Source organism: Rhincodon typus, chromosome 4 (assembly GCF_021869965.1).
Source record: "Rhincodon typus isolate 14 chromosome 4, sRhiTyp1.1, whole genome shotgun sequence".
Lineage (NCBI taxonomy): Eukaryota > Metazoa > Chordata > Chondrichthyes > Orectolobiformes > Rhincodontidae > Rhincodon > Rhincodon typus.
In genome coordinates this window covers 2,895,160-2,914,978 of record NC_063335.1, presented here as the reverse complement: position 1 = coordinate 2,914,978, position 19,819 = coordinate 2,895,160, and the positions used below count along the sequence as shown (strand labels likewise).

General features: G+C 42.9%; 2 protein-coding genes across 3 annotated transcripts in view; both read left to right on the top strand.

The window, feature by feature from the left end:
• The window catches only part of LOC109934924 (probable G-protein coupled receptor 141), a 66,101-nt gene that overhangs the window by 7,018 nt on the left and 39,264 nt on the right, over positions 1-19,819 (top strand). The gene's annotated exons all lie outside the window — the stretch shown is intronic.
• LOC109917746 (probable G-protein coupled receptor 141) lies at positions 14,595-19,766 on the top strand. Its single transcript, XM_020517599.2, has 2 exons — positions 14,595-14,705; positions 18,388-19,766. The coding sequence occupies exon 2, from the start codon at positions 18,419-18,421 to the stop codon at positions 19,304-19,306; it is 888 nt and encodes a 295-aa protein (XP_020373188.1). The 5' UTR covers positions 14,595-14,705; positions 18,388-18,418; the 3' UTR covers positions 19,307-19,766.

The following is a 19,819-nucleotide window of genomic DNA, read 5'->3' as shown; positions in this document are numbered from 1 at the left end:
CTCCCAGGATATTTGTGCCCTTCTGGTTCAGGTGCAACCCGTCGTTACTGTACAGGTCCCACCTTCCCTAGAATGTGCTCCAATTATCCACATAATGGAAGCCCTCCCTCCTACACCAGCCCTGTAGCCACGTGTTTAGCTGCACTCCCTCCCTATTTCTTACCTCGTTATTACGTGGCACTGGTAGTAATCCAGAGATAACTATCCTGTTTGTCCTGGACTTCAGCTTCCAACCTAACTCCCTGTACTCACATTCTCAGTCCTTTTTCTACCTATGTCATTGGTACCGATGTGTACCACGACTGCTGGTTGCTCACCCTCCCCCTTAAGGATCTTGAAGACATGATCCGAGACATCACGGACCCTGGCATCTGGGAGGCAACATACCATTCTTTCATCTCGTTCGCGTCCACAGAACCGCCTGTCTGTGCCTCTTACTATCGAAACCCCCACTACAATTGCTCTCCTATTCTCCCCGCTTCCCTTCTGTGCCACAGGGTCAGGCCCAGTGCCAGAGACCTGTCCGCTATGGCCTTCCCCTGGTAGGTCGTCCATCATTCAAAGCTAAACAGAGTAAAGAGAATGGGAAAAAAGGAGTCTGTGATTTTTATGTCCCTTCCTTGGCATAGACACTGACAATGGGTGCATAGTATAGCTATGTTTGCCATACACCTACTGTATTGGGCATCAGTGGTGAATTGAGATAAAGCAAAGTGTGGAGCTTTGGGAGCTCTCTGATCCAGGCAATCACAGTCTGTTTGCACATATCTGGCCGTCCTTAAAAATTCTACCATGTCCTTCTGATCTGGAAATCTCCAGGCTGAGGAAGGCATCTTTGCTGGTCCAGACTGCCCTTACTCAAAAGGAGTTCTGTGCAAAGCAGTGATGGCTCCAACATAACAACAATCATCTAGGCAATGTGGTATCACGTCCAGTGCTAACTGAGAAAAAGTAAATCTTTTGTGGTGTTTGGGAAATTGCAGGGGCACTCCTGGGTCATAGGCATTGTAACCAAGCTAACCAGGCCACTCGATTCTGATCACTGATAGTAGGAACTGCAGATGCTGGAGAATCCGAGACAACAAGGTGCAGAGCTGGATGAACACAGCAGGCCAAGCAGCATCATAGGAGCAGAAAGGCTGACGTTTCGGGCCTAGACCCTTCATCAGAAAAATGATGGCCTGCTGTGTTCATCCAGCTCTGCACCTTGTTGTCTCGTATCTGATCACTTGCTGTTCTGGAGGTTTCACCTTCCTGTCAATGTGGAACTCTCTTTCTGACTGCTGCTTTCAAAACATTGGAAAAATTATTTCTTCCATCTGTTGAGAATTTATGATTTTAAATTCTCTGACATACTAAGCATTATCTCCTTTAGGGAAAAGTTCAGATCACAGAGTATGGAGTGAGAGAGCCTTAAATTAAATCTATATTCTTGCCAAGTCTGCAAATTCAATTAAGCTTAAGTCAACATGATCAAGAAGTGTTTACTGTGCTTACATGACCTTAAAAACCTGGAAATAATAGTAGATGTTACTTGCGAATTATCTGCATTTTATATAGGCCACAGACATGTAACGATTATTGCAGTGTTTCAGGCAGACCTAAGAGGAGAATCACTATCAGGAGCTTGTGCATGTCTCCAACTGAGGTCAGGAAACCCACCCATGGCGCGGTAAGTGACTAATTTGCTCACAGGCTGCTCGGTACCTGGTTGTTCTCTGGTTAGGTTACTTCAAAAAGTACCAGCCAAACAAAGTAAGATACAAAAATACACATATTTCTCATTGAATCGACTGCAAAGTGCATGACATGTGTCCTCACTTCAATAGAGGTAGACATGCTTCCCGTGTTGGTTCACAGTGCAGCAGGAGACTTATGCAGCATTTGCTCATACTTTTCATAACACCCTACTCTTTTGACAAGTTATTCCATCCACTGTAATGGGAAAACAAAATCTGAAAATGCAACATGAAAATAACAGGTGACATCCAAGGATACAGAAACAGAGAAAGCATTTCAGGTTGGTGATCTTTCATCAGAATTGGAATTCTGGCTCAAGTACGTAGGCTGTGTTATTTCGGTGGGGGGGTGGGGTGGTGGCGGTGGGTGGCGGGTGAACAGACCTTTGCCTTAAGGAAAATCAGCTGGAAGCCAAATTTCTCCTTCAAAGTCCACCCACAGCCATATTGCGGATGGATGGGCTAAACTGGAACACAATTTCAGGGGCAAATCTCATTCTTGGGAACTAGTCTGACTAGCCAGCAGCTCCATTAATCCCTGCAGTGCCAGAGCTTAGCAGTGGGCATTGTCAGTACTTCAGGAAAGAACCTGAAGAGAATTATTGCTGACCCAGGAAGGCAAGTCCCACAGTCCAGGAAGAGGGGTGAGGTTCCGTAAGGGAATACTGCAGAGGGAATGATTGTATGAACATATGATTGCAGAAGTAGGCTATTTGGTCTCTCAAGCCTCCTATTTAATAAATTTGATCTGACTATAAACTCAACTTCATATTCCTGTACATTCCCAATAATTTTTCACACCCTTGCTTACTACCTCTGTCTTAAAAGTTTCAAAGAATTTGCTTCCAAATGGCTCTTCAGGAAGAGTTCCAAAGACTTACAGCCCTTTGAGAGAGAAAAAAAATGCTTCTTCTGGGATGACCCCTCATATTTAAGTCTGCACTTTTGCCATCACAACTACAGGAGGCACATTCCTGATCAATACATAGAACATAGAACAATACAGCACAGTACAGGCCCTTCGGCCCACGATGTTGTGCCGGCCTATTATCCTGCTAAGATCAATCTACCGGGCATACCCTACATTTTACTATCCTCCATGTGCCTATCCAAGAGTCGCTTAAAAGTCTCTAAAGTATCTGACTCCACTACCACCGCTGGCAGCGCATTCCACACGCCCACCACTCTCTGTGTGAAGAACCTACCTCTGACATATACCTTCCTCCAATCACCTTAAAATTATGCCCCCTCGTAATAGTTATTTGTGTCCTGCAGTTGCAGCATCTATGAGTTCATTGCCAGTGAGTAAACTGCTAACAGTGACTATAGACATTGAAAATGGTTGTTACATGTATTATTGAATCTAAAGTGTTGCAGTGGCACAATGTAAAGTGCAGAATTGCCATCTAATACTGTAGAGTTTGTAATTAGAGGGTAGTGAGGTCAGAGGCCAGCAATGGAGGTCAGATGAGAGGCAAAGAGGGCAGCCAGTGAGATGGCAAAGGATGTGGCCAATGGGATAGCTGGCAGGACATCTAGAAATGGCCAGCAGCAGCCAATGAGAGGCAGGAACAATAGGCACTCTATTTCTGGTCTTGGTCCCAGTGTGGTGTGGGCGCACAGTGATGGTATCAGTGGTACTATATTCCTGTCCAAGTGTGTTGGTAGGAGATACACTCTATTTTTAAATGGTGTCTCCTAAGTTAGATTCCCCACAAAAGGAAACATCTAAATTGCCAAGACCCCAAAGGATCTTGTCATTTTCAATCAAATCCTTCTTACTTTTCTAAACTCCAGTAAATACAAATCTAGCTATCCAATCTTTCCTCATAAGACAACTCATTCAATCCATGTCTTAATCTAGAAAACCTTCTTTGAATTGTTTACAACACATTTGCATCCTTCCTTTAACTGGGTGATGATAGAATTTCAGGTCCAGTCTTGCCAGTGCCCTGTATAACTGAAGTATAACTTTGCTACTTTATATTCATTTCACTTGCCATAAACTACTGCATTCTATTATGCTTTCAAATAACTTACTTTCCTAACTATGCCGCTAGCAATTTAGAAACCATACTTTCAGTCCCTGCATCCAAGTCATTTATCTAATTACAAAAAGTTGAGGCTGGACCACTGATCCCTGTGGCACACCATTCATTATAGTTTCTCAATCAGAAAGATAGACATGCATGCCTACTCTCTATTTCTTAGAAACAATGAAACTCTGAGCAGGAGTAAGCTATTTGGTCCTTCAAACTTGCTCCACCACTCAACATGATCATGGTTGATCTTCAATAAAAACAACGTATTCCCATTTTCTACCCATATTCCTTGATACCTTCAATATCTAAAACTTAATCAAATCTTTCTGGAATATTCTTATTGACTCAGCTCCCCAGCCTTCTGTTGTCAGGTTGACTACCCTCTGAGTGAAAAGTTGTTCCTTCATCTAAGTCACAAATAGTCTATCCTATATCATGAGACTCTGACCCCTGGTTCTAGTCTTCCCAAACAGGGGGAGCATCCTCCGTGCATATAGTCTATCTAGCCCTGTTAGAATTTTATACATTTCAATTACTTCCCTCTCAATCTTCTAAACCCTAATGAATACCAGGCCCAGTTGAAGCAATCTCACCTCATATGACCGTCTTGTCATCCCTGGTATCGGTTAAAAATCACATGACACCAGGTTATAGTCTGACAGGTTTATTCGAAGACACAAGCTTTCGGAGTCTCGCTCCTTCTTTGGGTGTCAGTGAGAGATGTGGCATCAGACACAGAATTTATAAGCAAAGGATCAAAGGGTCATAGAACTAATGTGAATGTGCTGAACAAACCCAAGATGGCTGTTAAATCTTTAATCAGTTAGAAAGGATTAATATGCAAATTCAAGAATTTATTTCAAGTCACTGCCCTGAGATAATTAAAAGTTTTATCAGTTCACTTAGTATACCAGAGTTGATATCCCATGTTAGACAATGCATTTTAGGTGTGAGGCCTTGTTTAGAATCTCGCTGTGTATCAATTTGGAATCAGACTGGTTTTATTTCCAAAGTAGGAATTTATAAATTGCCACATTGACTGTCTACAAATTGTATGCTTTTTGAACAAAATAGAATGTACCTGCAATTAGTTAATCCCATAGATTCATATATGTGTGTGTGCACTCGCACGTGAGGGAGAGAGACAGGGAGTGTGTGTGTGTGTGTGTGGGGCTGTGTGAGTATGTGTGTGTGAGAGAGAGTTTGTGTTTGAGAGAGGGTCTGTGTGAGTGCGTGAGTGTGTGAGTGTGTTTGCATTAGAGAGTGTGTGTGCATGGTGTGTGAGAGTGTGTCGTGTGGTGGGATCACCCGTAGTGAGACATGCACCCAAGGTCCTGGTTGAAGCTGAACTTGAGGCCAAAATGGGGACCGAACTTGGCTATCAGCCTTTGCTCGGCGACTCTGCGTTGTTGTGCATCCTGAAGTCTGCTTTGAAGGACGTTTACCCAAAAATCTGAGGTCGAATGTCCTTGACCACTGAAGTGTTCCCCCACTGGAGGGAACATTCCTGTCTGGCGATTGTTGCGGGGTGTCCATTCATCCGTTGTTGTAGCATCTGCATGGTTTCGCCAAGGTACCATGCCTTGGGGCATCCTTGCCTGCAGCATGTGAGATAGACAATGTTGACCAAGTCACATGAGTATCTGCCGTGTACGTGCTGGATGATGTTCCCATGTGCGATGGTAGTGTCCATGTCAATGATCTGACATGTCTTCCAGCAGTTGCCATGGCAAGATTGTATGGTGTTGTGGTCGATGTTGTCCTGAAGGCTGGGTAGTTTGCTGCAAACAATGGTCTGTTTAAAGTTTGGCAGTTGTTTGAAGGCGAGAAGTGGAGGTGTAAGGATGATCTTGGCGAGGCGCTCATTTGTCGTCGATGATGTGTTGAAAGCTGCGAAGAACAAGGTGTAGTTTCTCCGCATCCCTGGTATCAACCTCGTGAACCTTTACTGCACTCCTACTATATGGCAACATGTCCTCTCTTAAGTAGGGTTACCAAAACTGCACACAGCATTTCACATGTGCTTTCAGCAAGGCCCTACATAACTGTCGTAAGATATCCCTGCTTATGAATCAAGTCCCCTTGAAATAAAGGGCAACATTCAATTGTCTTCCTAATTGCTTGTTGTACCTGTCTATTTAGTTTCATTAACTGTGGTACCTGAACACCCAGACACCTTCATGCAACCACATTTACCAATATATCACCATTTCTGTCTTTCATTCTGAATTGTACAACTTCACATTTGTCCATCCAGATCCATACTGCATCTGACATGTATTTGCCCACACACACAACTTGTCTAGTTTGTCCTAAAGTCTTCTTGTATCCTTCTCACAACTCACAATCCCACTTAGTTTTGCACCGTTTGCAAACATGGACATATTGCATTAGTTCCCTCATCCATACCATTTATACATATTGTGAATAGCGGAGCCCAAATACTGATTCCTGCTGTTCACTATCAGTTACCACCTCCAATCCTACTTTGATGTGACATGGCACCTTATCAAATGCCATCCCAAAATAACAGTACATCAATCAATTCCTCTTTATCCACAGTACATTACTTTGAATAACGCCAATAAAGTTGTTAAACATAATTTCACAAAACTCTATCTGATTATTTTAATTTTTCTATGTGCCCTACTGTATTTTCTTTAATATAGAATCCGTACAGTGTGTAAACAGGCTCTTCGGCCCAACAACTCCACACCGACCCTCAGACATCCCACCCAGACCTGTCCACCTATAACCCACCTAACCTTCACATCTCTCAACACCATGGGCAATTTAGCACAGTCAATCCACCTAGCCTGCACATCTTTGGACTGTGGGAGGAAACCGGAGCACCCAGAGGAAACCCACGCAGACATGGGGAGAACGTGCAAACTCCACACAGACAGTTGCCCGAGGGTGGAATCGAACCTGGGTTCCCGGCGCTGTGAGGCAGCAGTGCTAACCACTGAGCCACTGTGCTGCCCATAGCTTTTGAAATATACCCAATGACAGATGTCAATCTTATTGGCCTGTAGTTTCCTGCTTTCTAACACATCTGCTAATGCCCAATCTAATGGAATTTATTCAGAACCAACACTAGATGCTTTAGCTATCTCACTAGCCAAAACTTTAGGATGGAATCCGTTATAGTCGGGGACTTGTCACAATGGAGGTCTAACACTTCTGCCATTTTCCTGGTGATTGTAATTGTCATGTGTTCCTCCTTCTTCCATTTTCTGTTTTACACTTATTTCTGGGACGTTACTTAATCCTGTATAGTGATGAGCGTTCAATTTGCCTGCTGAAATAGCTCCAAGAAAGTTGGTATCCCATCACCAAGTCACCCTTTATTTACATGTGCAAGTACATGACACTGACCTAGCTAACTCAGAGTTGGCTCCTAGCGTGAGCAGAATCTCTGACACTCCTGTTTTTATCTGTCAGCCCTAATTGGACCAGGTTAATAGCCCCAATCAGGGAACTCATATTCTGTGAGGTCCACCTGGCTGACCTCATTCCAATCACTACATCCCTCCTCCTCTAAGTCCTGGGATGTGGGCCCATTCACCTGCCAAATTCATTTCATCCTAAGAAATTTCTTCACTGCTTGGTGGAGGTGGTGGTGGGGGGCACCCACGGGTTCTGATAGCCTTGCTGGATGTTTTGAGGGGCCGGGTATGTTTCACTCCTGCCCCGTTAGCAAGGTTGCAGCTTACATCTGGTCCACATGCTTGTTCAGCACTGCCTCTCCTGATCTCACGCTGACCATCCCTCTTATCCTGCAGGGCCATTCCCATGGTTTTGACACCAAACTTCATCCCCTGAAGTAAACTGCGTCTCTCTCTTAGAGGAGTCGTGTGTCTGGCATTGATGTTCCTGATGCCATTTCACCAACCCCCACGTCCAGGAAGATCAGATTTAACCTGGTGTGGAGTCTCCTCCCCATTAACAACCCTGCTGGAGCTGTCCCTGTAGTTGCATGAGGAGTGGTCCTTTAATCAAATAGGAACTGGGGCAGTTTGGTATTGAGTGAAGCTGTACACTCTTTCTTTAAGCCTACCTTCAAAGCTTGGACTGCTCTTTTCCCCAGACCACTGAACAATGGATTGTATGGAGCTGTCCTTACATATCGAATGCCATTTGGCTTTAGGAAATAATCAAATTTCCTGCTAGTAAATGATGGTCCACTGTCTGTGACCAACATCTCTGAGAGTTCGTGTATGGCAAAAGATGCTCTCAACTTTTCAACTGTCATCCCGTGTTTGATGAATGAACTCTATGCATGTCCAAACACTTTGAACGTGCATCCACAATGTCAAAAAACACACGGCCCATGAAAGGACTGGCGTGGTTGATGTGTAACTGAGTCTCGGGTTTACCCGGCCATTCCACAAATATGTGGGAAAGCTGCTGGTGGTACATTTTGTCCTCGTTGGCACTCTGGGCACTGCCCCACCAACATGGCTATGTCAGAATCCAATCCTGGCCACCAAACATATCTTCATTTTCAAAACCCTTGGATAACCCTGGTGGATTTCAGCCAGTATCTGGTAGTGACCTTTCTCAGGACAATCACACTTGTTCCCCATAATGATATGCCATCCTCTGCAGTAATCTGATTTCGTCCAGTCCAGAAAAGTTTCAATTCTTGTTGTGATGGCCTTTTTGTCACCCCATCACCACCATCTGTTTCAGTTTTGCCAGGAGCAGATATTTTTGTATCCGCAGTCTGATATTGTCAACAGTGTCCGGAATTGTGTCCAGAAAGTTTAAAACTAGAATGAACTCTTCTAGTACTGGGATTCACTTAGTGGTAGGGGATTAGATGGAGCAGAATTTGTAAGGAGCATCCAGGAGGATTTTATAGAGCGGTAGGTAAATAGTCCAACTCGGGAAGGGGCCATACTGGACCTGGTGTTGGGGAATGAGCCCGGCCAGGTGGTTAAAGTTTCAGTAGGGGATTACTTTAGGAATAGTGATCACAATTCTGTAACTTTTACAATACTCATGGACAAAGACGAGAGTGGTCCTAAAGGAAGAGTGCTAAACTCGGGGAAGGCCAACTATAGCAAAATTCGGCAGGAGCTGAGGAATGTGGATTGGGAGCAGCTGTTTGAGGGTAAATCCACATTTGATATGTGGGAGGCTTTTAAAGAGAAGTTGATCAGAGTGCAGGACAGACATGTCCCTGTGAAAATGAGGGATAGAAAGGGCAAGATTAGGGAACCATGGATGACAGGTGAAATTGTGAGACTAGCAAAGAGGAAAAAGGAGGCATACATAAGGTCTAGGCGACTGAAAACAGACGAAGCTTTGGAAGAATATCGGGAAAGTAGGACCAATCTGAAACGAGGAATTAAGAGGGCTAAAAGGGGTCATGAAATATCTTTGGCAAACAGGGTTAAGGAAAATCCCAAAGCCTTTTATTCATACATAAAGAGCAAGAGGATAACAAGGACAAAGGAGGGAAGTTATGTGAGGAGTCAGAGAAAATGAGTGAGATTCTTAATGAGTACTTTGCGTCGGTATTCACTGAGGAGAGGGACATGACAGATGTTGAGGTTAGGGATAGATGTTTGATTACTCTAGGTCAAATCGGCATAAGGAGGGGGGAAGTGTTGGGTATTCTAAAAGGCATTAGGGTGGACAAGTCCCCAGGTCCAAATGGGATCTATCCCAGGTTACTGAGGGAAGCGAGAGAGGAAATAGCTGGAGCCTTAACAGATATCTTTGCAGCATCCTTGAGCACGGGTGAGGTCCTGGAGGACTGGAGAATTGCTAATGTTGTCCCCTTGTTTAAGAAGGGTAGCAAGGATAATCCAGGTAATTATAGACCGGTGAGCCTGACGTCAGTGGTGGGGAAGCTGCTGGAGAAGATACTGAGGGATAAGATCTATTTACATTTGGAAGAAAATGGGCTTATTAGTGATAGGCAGCATGGTTTTGTGCAGGGAAGGTCATGTCTTACCAACTTGATAGAATTCTTTGAGGAAGTGACAACGTTGATAAATGAGGGAAGGGCTGTGGATATCATATACATGGACTTCAGTAAGGCGTTTGACAAGGTTCCCCATAGTAGGCTGATGGAGAAAGTGAAGTCGCATGGGGTCCAGGGTGTACTAGCCAGTTGGATAGAGAACTGGCTGGGCAACAGGAGACAGAGAGCTGTAGTGGAAGGGAGTTTCTCAAAATGGAGAACTATGACCAGTGGTGTTCCACAGGTATCCGTGTAGGGACCACTGTTATATACATAAATTATCTGGAGGAGGGTATAGATGGTCTGATTAGCAAGTTTGCAGATGACACTAAGATTGGTGGAGTAGCAGATAGTGAAGGGGACTGTCGGAGAATGCAGCAGAATATACATAGATTAGAGAGTTTGGCGGAGAAATGGCAGATGGCGTTCAATCCAGGCAAATGCGAGGTGATGCATTTTGGAAGATCCAACTCAAGAGCGAACTACACGGTAAATGGGAATGCCCTGGGGAAAATTGATGCACAGAGAGATCTGGGTGTTCAGGTCCATTGTACCCTGAAGGTGGTAACGCAGGTTGATAGAGTGGTCAAGAAGGCATACGGCATGCTTTCATTCATCGGACTGGGTATTGAGTACAAGAGTTGACAGGTCATGTTGCAGTTGTATAGGACTTTGGTTCGACCACATTTGGAATACTGTGTACAGTTCTGGTCGCCACATTACCAAAAGGATGTGGATGCTTTGGAGAGGGTGCAGAGGAGGTTCACCAGGATGTTGCCTGGTATGGAGGGCGCTAGCTATGAAGAGAGGTTGAGTAGATTAGAAAGACGGAGGTTGAGGGGGGACTGGATTCAGGTCTACAAAATCATGAGAGGTATAGACAGGGTGGATAGCAAAAAGCTTTTTCCCAGAGTGGGGTACTCAGTTACTAGGGGTCACGATTTCAAGGTGAGAGGGGAAAAGTTGAAGGGAGATATGCGTGAAAAGTTCTTTACGCAGAGGGTGGTGGGTGCCTGGAACGTGTTGCCAGCGGAGGTGGTAGAGGCGGGCACGATAGCGTCATTTGAGATGTATCTAGACAGATACATGAATGGGCAGGGAGCAGAGGGATACAGATCCTTGGAAAATAGGTGACAGGTTTGGATAGAGGATCTGGATTGGTGCAGGCTTAGAGGGCCGAAAGTCCTGTTCCTGTGCTGTAATTTTCTTTGTTCTTTGTTCTTTATTCTTAGTAACGGCACCACCGCCAGTGAGTGGCAGCTCAAGGCAACTGCATTTGCCACTTGGCCTCCTGAATGGTGTTCCAACTTGTAATTGTACTCAGAATAAGAGCCCACCGCTGACTTTGACCTGAAGTTATGTACGGCATGGCCCTGTCCTCTTTAAGTCGGCCGAGCAGGGGTTTGTGGTCAGTTACTTATACAAATGTACATCTGTAAAGGTATTGGTGGAAATTTCTCAAACCAAAGATGACTGCCAAACCTTCCTTCTCTATCTGGGCGTTTCTTCATTCGGCAATAGCCAAAGTCCGGGAAGCATACGCAATCAGATGTTCCTCTCTGCTGGACCACCGGTGAGCAAACACTACATTGATACCATACTGGGAGACATCACTTGTCAGCACCACATCTCACTTGGGATAGTCATGTGCCAAGATCTCAGATGACTATAGCTGCTTCTTCACTTCCCTAAAGGCTACGTCTTGGCTACAAGGCTGACCCTTTTTCAATTTCAAATGTAATGGTGCCAGGGTGGAGGCCAGATTCCTTATGAATTTTCCATAATAATTCACCAACTTAAGGATAGATAGTCTGGTACAGACAGAGGAGGTGGGGCACCTTTGATTGCCCTCACTTTATCTTCAATGGGTGTAACCTGGTCTTGACGATTCTGTAGCCCAGGTAGATCACTTGGTGTGTCTAGGACACATATTTTTCCCTCCTAAGGTGAACCCTCGCCTCTTTAAGCATTATGTCCAAATTCTCTAAATACCCTTTGTTGGTCTTGCTGGTTATTAGCACATCATCCAGATAAATGATGACCTGGGGTGGATCTTGTAAAATGTTCCCCATTGTCCACTGGAAAATGCCACAAGCTGATGATATCCCAAAAAGCAGTGTCGGATATTGGTACAAACCCTTATTAATTGTAGCTTGCTTCTGGGAATCCACATCTAATTGCAATTGCAAGTACGCTTGGCTCATGTCCAGCTTCATGAAGGACAGCTCACCACCCACCACCAGTTTTCCTTAAGAGTTCTCTATGCAAGGGATTGAGTATTTGTCCAGTTGCAAAAAGCGGTTTAGCATTTGTTTGAAATCCCCACGAAGGCGAACCGACCCATCAGGCTTCACAATTGGTAAAACCAGTGCTGCCCATTTGCAAACTGGACTAGTTTGATGATTCCTTCGCTTTCCAGCCTCCTGATTTCTGCCTCTACTTTTGCACGCAAGGCAAATGGCACTGGGTGGACCTTGCAGAATCATTGAATTGCTTCTTGTACAAAATATAAGGTGGTGTTGGCCCCTTTGATAGTCCCAAGACCTCCCTGATAAACATCCAGGTATTTAATTAGGACTTCACTCAGGCAGACATTTTCTAATCAAAAAATATTGAGCCAATCAAATTGAATTATTCTCAACCAATTTTGCCCCATCAAGCTTGGGCCCAAACCTTTTACTACAATCAGTGGTAACTGTTCCAGCTGCTTCTCATAAGAGACCAGAACTGAAGTTATACCCTTAATCTGTAGGTGTTCCCCAATGTAGGTTCTCAGCCTGGCTGAGGTCTTACGCAAACTTAAGGTTTGGAGTCCCAGAGTGAATTTTGGTAAAGGCTGGTACCGTAAGCACTGATACAGCCACGCTGGTATCAACCACAATTAGAACTGGGTGACCACTTAACAAGATGTTTATTTTGATTGGTTCTGATCTGGATGTTGCTAAGAAATTTAACTGTTCCAAACCAGTCTGTAGGTGGACCTTTAAGGATGTGCACTCTCCTGGATACTGGCCAATGAGTTCTCTTACTTAATTCATGCCTAGTAGCACGCTTTAGCTGTCTCAAGTCCACATACTGGTAGGAACTACAACTGTTGTTGGCCTAGATCCTTGAGAAGACCTTAGCTGTTTGGCCGATGCTTGGCTTTGTTTGGGGGTTTTCCTGTGGGCTGACCTAAGACTTCTGTTCATTCAAATGGTGTGCTGCAAACTCAGTTGGCCTGGAGAGGATGGCCACTTCCATTGGTGTACCCTGTAACTCACAAACACCACTTGCCACATTTTCCAATGACAAAGCCAGTTGGTCTGTCTATTTGAAATCCAGCTGGGCTTCAGCTAGTAGGCATATTTGAATGGTCACATCATTAATCCCAATCTCCTCGCCACTGAAATAACTCCACAAAGACTGGTATTGCATCACCAAGTCACCCTTTATTGACACACGCATAGCACAAGACACTGACACAGCTAGCTCAGAGCTGGCTCCTGGTGAGCAGAACCTCTGACACTCCTGTTTATATCTATTGGCCAGGACTTCCTGATTGGACCAGGTTAACAGTCTCAATCAGAGAACTCATATTCTATGAGATTAACCTGGCTGACCTCATCCCTATCATACACAGACCAGATGGTATTTTTAGAAATACTAACCTGTGTATGACAACTGTCAAATCTTATAGAGTATTTTCACAATCTACCATTGAAAACTTGCATTTCATGTGTTCATAACTTATTTTCTTCAAATGTAAGACCCTAGTTTCCGAATGAACTATATCATATCCAAACATTGTGTGAAATGCTATCATATTATAGTCACAATTTTCTAGAGGCTCCTTTACAGCAAGATTACCAATTAGCCCTTTCTTACTACACAACATAAAATGCAATTTCCCTTTTGACTATCCCTCCTAACTGCCTATTCTACTTCCTTGTACCAGTTTCGCTTCCTTTTCATCTGAATTCCCTCTCAGGCTCCTGTCCCCATCCTAATCCAGTTTAAACCTCCCTGCAGCGCCAGCAAATCTCCCTGTGTGAATGATAATCCTGATCCAGCTATGATTTACTCTGTCCATCTTGTACAGATCCCATCTGCTCCAGTACTAATCCCAATAGTCTCAGAAATCTGATGCCTTCCTCCTATACCAGTTTTTTGGTCACATGTTCAATCTCTCACTTCTCTTCTTCTCTGCTCATAGCAATTGGAACCAGAAGTAACCCTGAGATTATTATCTTAGAAGCCTTGTTTTTCATCCTTCCTTCTCATTTCTAAAATCTGCTCTCAGGACCTCATTCCCCTTCATACCAAAGTAATTGGTACTGATGTAGACCACAACCTCTGGCTGTTCATCTTCCCCTGATGGATGTTCTGCAACATCAGAGATGAGGAAAAATACTTTCTCACAGAGAGTCATGAGTGTTTGGAACTCTCTATCTCAAAAGGTGGTGGAGAGTCTTTTGAATATTTTAAGCCAGAGTTAGATATATTCTTGAAAAACAACAAGGTTAATGTTCATCAGGGAAAGGTGGGAATGGAGAAACCACATCAGCCATGAACTTATTTAATGGTGGATCAGGGTCGAGGGGCTGAGTGTTTTGACTCCTGGTCAAAAATCTCTTCCGAGGGACCTTGATTAGTTATGTTCTGAGAGAACTTGATTATTAAGCAAGGCCACTCTAGATTTTCTCACTACAAATTGTTCTCCTTTAGCTTGTTTCTTCAACCACAATGTGAAATGCCTATTGTGGTTTTCTTCTATTTCCTGGACTTAGACAGGATGGCTTGCATTATGGGTAACTGGTGAATAATATTATACTGCCATGATTCACAGGAGGAACAATTAGGGTCATAGATTCAGCTCGTAGCTTTCTTCAAGACTCTAGTTTCTAGTGATGTTCCTTGATCCCTGCGTCGTACCTTGAGAGCTCTTTTTCTACATTAAAGATACAGGTACTGCATAAATACATTAATTGTTAAAACTGATTGGAAGGTATCAACATTTTATTGAGGGCATATGATTATATTTAAACACATTCCAGCTTACTCATACTGGGGAGAGATTAATAATTTAACTGCTGGATGTCTAAGCCAGCCACTGATGTATTGAACCTGTGGCTTTGAGGCTTGCTGGGCCATCAACTTTCTAACAGGTTAAAGCTAACATTGTTGAAAATGTATTTGCTTAAAATAACTAGATTTGTGATTGCTAGTTAATAAATTTACATGACTATGATTGATACATATAACTTGTGATTCTATAATTAGTTAATAGGTGACACACTAATACTTTTGATTGTGAATTCAGATTAGAAGGATACATATATCTCGGAGAAATATGGATATGGGCAAGTAGAGACGCGGGTGCACAGCTATGGATGGATTTGAAAATAAGGATGAGATATTTTAAAAAGCCGTTGTGTGTACGGGAATCGATGTACATAATTGGGAAACAGGACATGATGCAAGTTAAGAAAAGTTCCACAGTGAATGACCTCAAATTTATGGGGGGGTAGGAAGTATCAGTTTGGTTTAATTGGTCATACCATTCACCTCCAAGCCATAGGGTTCTAGGTGCAAATTCCACTATAGAGACATGGGTACAAACATCTGTGCTGACTCTTCAGTAGCACATGTAGGGAGTGCCATCTTTCAGGTGAAACATTAAATTGAGCCCCTATCTGCCTGCGTAGGTAGAAATAAAATATTCTGTAGTACTATTTGAAGAATGATAGAGGAGTCATTCCCAGGATCCTGGCCAATTTTTATCCCTCAATAAATATTACTAAAAACCAGATTATTAAAAATCAATTATTATCATGTTGCTGTTTTGGGAGACTGCTGTGCAAATTGACTACGTTACAATACTGACTACATTTCCAAGTACTTAATTGACAGTGAAGTCATTTGAGATGCCTTTTAGAATGTGGGAAACCCAGCCAGGAGTGTGCTGGAAAAGTTGTATCTGGCAGTAGCAAAGAAGGAAAAGTTGGACAATGCTAGGGAAGTGGAAGCAGGTTCTCTTAATGATGGGATGGGAGGTCATTTTGGAATAAAAGCTAACACCAAATTTGCAGACTGACTGCTTTAAACTCAGATTGTCAGCACAGAGAGGGATGGAGTAAAGGAGTGATGGCACAGAGTTTGAAGTAGGGACTGAAAGTTATGGCCTCAGTCTTTTCAATAATTCATTGGAGAAAATTTCTGCCAATCCAATACTGGATGTCAGATAAACAGTCTAATAGTTTAGGAACAGTGGAGTTGAGAGCAGTGATGGTGAAGTACAGTTTGTTGTTATCAACATGCAGTAAAAACTGACACTGTGCTTTCAGATGACATCACTGAGGGTGAATGTGTTGGTTTGAAATAGGAGGGGGCCACAGATCAATCTTTGGGGATAGCAGAGGTAACAGCATGGGAGCAGGGAGAGAAGTCAAAAGCTACAGTGAAATTAGGTAAGACTCACTCAGCTAGATGACAGCGGAGAAGGACTGGAGGAAGATGGAGTGGGCTGAATGTGTCAAAGACTGCAGACTGAGAAGGATGAAATTGGCAAGTTTATCTTTACAAAATGTTATTTTGTTATTTCAATTAACAGTTGTGTTGGTCTAGTGGCTTGGGCAGAAACCTGTTTGCAGGGATTCAAATACAGTATTGTAGGAAAGCTTGGGAAATAGAAATATGTTCAAGGACTTTGGAAAGGAAAGCGAGGTTGGAATTGAGGATGGTAGCTTGCAAGGATGGTCGGGACAAGGTTCAGTTTTTTGAAAGTGATGCTGATGGCAGATCTAACTGCTGAATAAATAGAACTATTAACAATATTGATTTACATGGGAATCAAGGAGAGGAGGTTGGGTGATCAGCAGTTTAGTGGAAATGAGTCTCATAGACAAGATAACCTCTGAGAAGACATGAGAGAAATATATGCAAATCTAGACTAAGTTGTCAGTTCAGATCTATGACAGGGAAGAACAAAGCGGTAGTTTCAATCGACAAGTTGGTGGAAAGGAGGGATGTGGCAGAAGTAGCTGATCAAATGGTCTCAAGAAGTTCTTGAGCTAGTTTGCACTTAGTATTGGAAAGGACATTGGAGAAGGGTTTAAGGAGACAGTTTGCATTAGAGAAAAGAACTCAAGGACAGGTTATTTTTGCATTCCAGTATGGTCGTGGAATAATGAGCGGTTTTAACAGACAACAGCAGGATCCATTGTATTTTATGTGGTCCAGCCAAATTTGGCTAAACCATTTGCCTTTCATTCCCTTTCAAGTTTGCATCCCTTACAAATGGGTTAGCGGACAAGAAGGCCAAACTGGAGGAGTGGCCAGCAGTGTTGGGGGAGGGGAGGGGTAGATAGTTGTGGTTTTACTGGGGATTAGGCATCAAAGAGAGAAGTGAGAGGGTCATTGAGCAAATCATTAGCTGGAGAAATCTTGTCATGAATGGAGAGTCAAAGGCTAGACAGTTGAAATTTTACATGCACAACTTACGAATTGAAGGATAGTTTCTTTCTGGGACAGATGCATAATGGGGTACAGTGTGGTCTGGAAGTGGTAAGTGATATGAAGAAGTGATCAGAGATGATCTTGTCTGTTAATATGATGGGACTAGCAAGGTGACATGATGTGCAAAATCATATGAGGTAGCTATGGATATAGTTTATGTAGAGGGAAAGATTCACTGTAAATATGAGGGGCGGTGAATTCAGTGGAAAGCGAACATGATTAGCTTGTCTTCACCCTTTTCCCCAAAACTGCACTCTGTTTTCAGCCTGCACTTGTTAGCCCAATTGACATAATTCGCACAAATGACAATGAAGCAATATGTTTCTCAGACATCTACACCACCTCGGCCCAGTTAGTTTATATTTGTTGGTAATTATCGCGTGCAATATCTCACAAAGAGGGACTGTTTGTTCTGAGCTGATTGCAACACCAGGAAATCACCACTATCACGAGTCTCCCACCCAAAGCAGGAGGGTTGTTTTGTTTTATTCATCACAGGATGAGGGTGCTTCTGGCTAGGCAGCATTTATTGCCCATCCCTACTTGCCCAGAGGGGAGTTAAGAGTCAACCACATTGCTTTGGGTCTGGAGTCACACATAGGCTAGACCAGGGAGGATGGCAGTTTCTTTTCCTAAAGGACGTTAGTGAACCAGGTGGGTTTTCCTGAGAATCAGCAATGGATTCACGATCATCATTAGATTCTTAATTCCAGACATTTACTGAATTCAAATTCCACCATCTGCCTTGGCAGGATTCCAAACCGGGTCCCCAGAACATTATCCTGGTTTCTAGATTAACAGTCCAGTGATAATACCACTAGGCCATTGCCTCCCCTGACATTAGGTTTATGAACCCTAAAGTTGAGTGATAGAAAGATAAATTAGGAACAAGAACGGAAAGCATGGTTAAAAAAAAGGCTTAGAAATTGAAAAGTTTTTAAGAAGAGAGATGTGAGGAGGTGGACGGGTGTTTTGGATGGGGGGAAGGGGATTTCTAGTATGCAGTCAAACAGAAGGAATGTTGTAACAACAGGCATGGATATAAGTGAGTGAAAGGCCAAGTTAGGCCATAGGCTAGGGATAGACAGTTTGTTGAAAACATTTTTACCTACCATACATTTTTTTCTTGAAGGATTTGGAGAAAAACAATTAACATATCAGCAATGAATAATACAACATCCTTAACAGGGATACTCACAAGCAACAATTTAACATCCAATGGCTCATTTCGCTGCAGTCCATCCGGATCCACTTATAATGCAGTTTTAATAGCAATTTACACCATCGTGCTTGTGGGAGGTTCTACTGGAGCCATCATCATGACTTGGAAAATAAAAACAGACAGTAAATCTGTGACATCCACTGCCATGGTCAATCTTATACTGATGCACACATTCTTTCTCCTAACTGTGCCTTTCCGTATCTCTTATTATGTTCTCAATGAGTGGAAGTTTGGTGAAATATTTTGTAAGCTGGTGAGTGCTATGATTCATGCTCACATGTACCTGTGTTTCATGTTCTATGTGGCCATAATTGTCATAAGGATGATCAGTTTCTTTCGAGAAAAGAAGACAATGGATTTTTACCAACCTTGGCATGCAGTTGCTGTGAGCCTAGTTGTCTGGACATTGGTGTTTTTTGCTGTTTTCCCACTGTTTCTAACGTATTTTGACAGCTCCGAAAAGGATGGCAAATGTTTTCAATTCACAGTTACAACTGCATCATCATATGTGAAGGTTATGAACTTTCTTGCAGTTATTACTGTGTTAACAACTTTTGGTGTTTTACTTGCCATCCAGATGGGCATAATAGTACAATTGATGATCCGTTACCAAAATAATCTGCTTAACCAGCAAGAATTTGGAGCTCAAACAAAGACACTGTTATTTATATTAATTATGATTTGTTTCATTCCTTACCTTGCATTCAGGCCGTTTTATGTAAGCCAACAGCAATGTTCATTGACCTTAAGTATTACGAATGAAATATTTTTAGCTGTGACGTCAATAAGCTGTTTCGATGTACTTGCCTTCCTAGTGGCTTCCCGCTGAGAAATCAGCCATTTTTGATTTTAAGTTTGAGCCGATATCAATTTTCATGCATAACATAAGCATCATTCAGGTTTCCAATCTGTCTCAATTGTACTTGCTAGAAGTTATATATCATACACAGGGCACTGTTACCTGCAAGCACAAAGATCATGTGCAGGCATACACCTTTGTTTTTTAATTTAAACAAAAGCATGAGTAACAATAATTCCATGATGAATTTTCCACAGAAAGATCACAACCAATCTAAGTTGACTGGCCAAAAAATCAGCACCTTTATCTCATGCTGTATAAATTGTTGCTTCCTTTGAAATAGGTATTCTTGCATTACTGACCTGGTGACTGCAAGATGAAAATGCTTCAACCAAACGTCTCGTCTTAACAATACTCAAGATCTATGCTACCAGGCCACTATTTATAACATAAATACCAAAAGCAATATAATTGGTGTAAAACAATAATTTATTTTACATAGATAACAAGGTGTAGAGCTGGATGAACACAGCAGGCCAAGCA